Here is a 1,919-nt window from a genome sequence, read left to right as displayed (position 1 = left end):
AAAGATGGGGTTGAGAGGGACGGAGTCAGCTTGTGACTGATTCCGACGACTTTATTGAGGGGTAACATACATATATATACTAATAGGATTCACCAAATTTTAGATCAAAGGCTTGCATATGTGCAGAACTGCAGATACTAGTTTTAGGAGTTTTATCTTAACTCCAGCAGAGCATGGCACCAGCGTCTTACAATCAGGTAAAGACTACCTAGACATAAGCCATTCACAGGAGCCCGATAATCTTATCAGAGTCAGGAAAATGGGCAAATGGTGGCTGCAGCGATTTCCTTGAGGGAGGTGAGAAAGGCCAATTTGCACTTTAACAAATCAGGGGTGGCGGGACAGAGAGGGACCTTTTGATCTCTCTCAGGGCCAAGAAGGGGCCTGAGCAGTCAGGCCAGCTCCCCGCATCTCCCCCTTTTCTTTTGACTAATGGCCATTATATCTCCCTCGAAGGAAATGGCCGCGTTTGCAAATGGGAGAACATCAGCAATCTTTTATTTATCATCTCAGATATGCATTGACAAATGCAAGGGCCAAAACACAGCAATAACAATATACATATAATGATAAAAATTATAGATTTCCACCAACCACTATGAAACCAGGCAGATATCTGACTCCAAATGCTGGAGTCAGAAAAATCCATAGCGGCTACTTGTTGTTTCATATCTTCTAAAGCATCAGAAACATTTGAGGAATAATCAGGAATATATACACAACACTCCATTTTTATTAAGGCACATGTTCCCCCTTGAGAGGCTGTTAGAATATCCAGAGCCATACGATTTTGTAGAACGGCTTTTCTCATCTGTTTTTGTTCTTCATTAAGAGCCTCTAAAGCTCTTCTAGTATCTGTCAAAGCTTGTTTTGTAAAATTGTTCAAAGCCTCTACCCTGAGCATAATATCAGTGGCTCCTAAAGAGGGCACAAAAATTGAGGCTAAATAATCATACCAATGAAAAACAGAGCGTGACCACCGGGCTTTAACATAAGGTAAATTAACAGGTTGACTAATTTTTTGCTTATGAATTCTCCCAGGGGCAAACACAAACCCTAGGGTACATCTCCCCACCCATCCTACAGGGAGCCAGGGCCAAAGGTTGTATCCACAAATCCATCGAGTGTTATTTGGGGCTACCCATCTTATACCAGGGCTATTTTCCCAATCTGTCCCTGGCCAAATAACAGACTTGTTGACAATAAACGTTACATCCATTACAGTCTTACATTTGTGGGTAGGCAATAGTCCCATATGTTTCATGTGATATCCTGGAAATTCTCGGCCTCCAAATGTTGGTACATGAGTCTTTTGCTCCCAACAAATGTCAGCAGGGGTCAGTAGCTGTCCTTTTTCAGGGGTCATCCAGAAATATTCATCCCAAACTTGGTAGTAATCACCCTCAAATCGATTAAAATCATTAGGAGAAGAAACAGATCTATTTTCGTAATATAAGTACGCATTAACACTCATGCATCTGCTAATTTGTCGAGAGAAGATTCCTCTGCTGTAAAGTCAGCCGACCTAACTGCTGATTCAGTAATCTCCTCCGTCTGGCGTACCAGCCTTTCCGGGAGCCAGCGCGGTGCTTCGGCATCCTGTGGGAAAACACATACATGACCCTTCCCCCAAATTAACACTGGATCTGGGCCATGCCAGTTATTATCCAGCGGGTCTTTCCACAAGACCATCGGCTTTCTGCTGGAAATCTGAGGGTCCCAAAATCTCTGCGCGGCTGAATGTCCTTCTTTATCTAAAATTTAAAAATTTAAAATATATAAAGCGTGATTAAGGTAATTTCTGGGTAGAAGCGGGTAGAGCTCCCTCCTCTGTATTTTTTGAAGCTGTAGTTTCAACGTTTGATTAGCACGTTCCACAATGCCTTGACCCTGTGGATTATAAGGAATGCCTGTTTTTA

The 1,919-nt window shown here is 42.5% G+C and overlaps 1 protein-coding gene across 1 annotated transcript; it reads right to left on the bottom strand.

Moving 5' to 3' along the window:
* Positions 1-424: 424 nt before the first annotated feature.
* On the bottom strand, positions 425-1,489 carry LOC122703640 (endogenous retrovirus group PABLB member 1 Env polyprotein-like). Its single transcript, XM_043918030.1, has one exon. It carries the CDS (start codon positions 1,472-1,474, stop codon positions 440-442), a length of 1,035 nt encoding a protein of 344 aa, XP_043773965.1. The 5' UTR covers positions 1,475-1,489; the 3' UTR covers positions 425-439.
* Between the last annotated feature and the right edge of the window lie 430 nt (positions 1,490-1,919).

The sequence above is a fragment of the Cervus elaphus genome, chromosome 11, assembly GCF_910594005.1.
Source record: "Cervus elaphus chromosome 11, mCerEla1.1, whole genome shotgun sequence".
In the NCBI taxonomy this organism is placed as follows: Eukaryota; Metazoa; Chordata; class Mammalia; order Artiodactyla; family Cervidae; genus Cervus; species Cervus elaphus.
The sequence above is the reverse complement of the archived record's forward strand: the minus strand, read 5'-3'. Positions and strand labels throughout refer to the sequence as shown.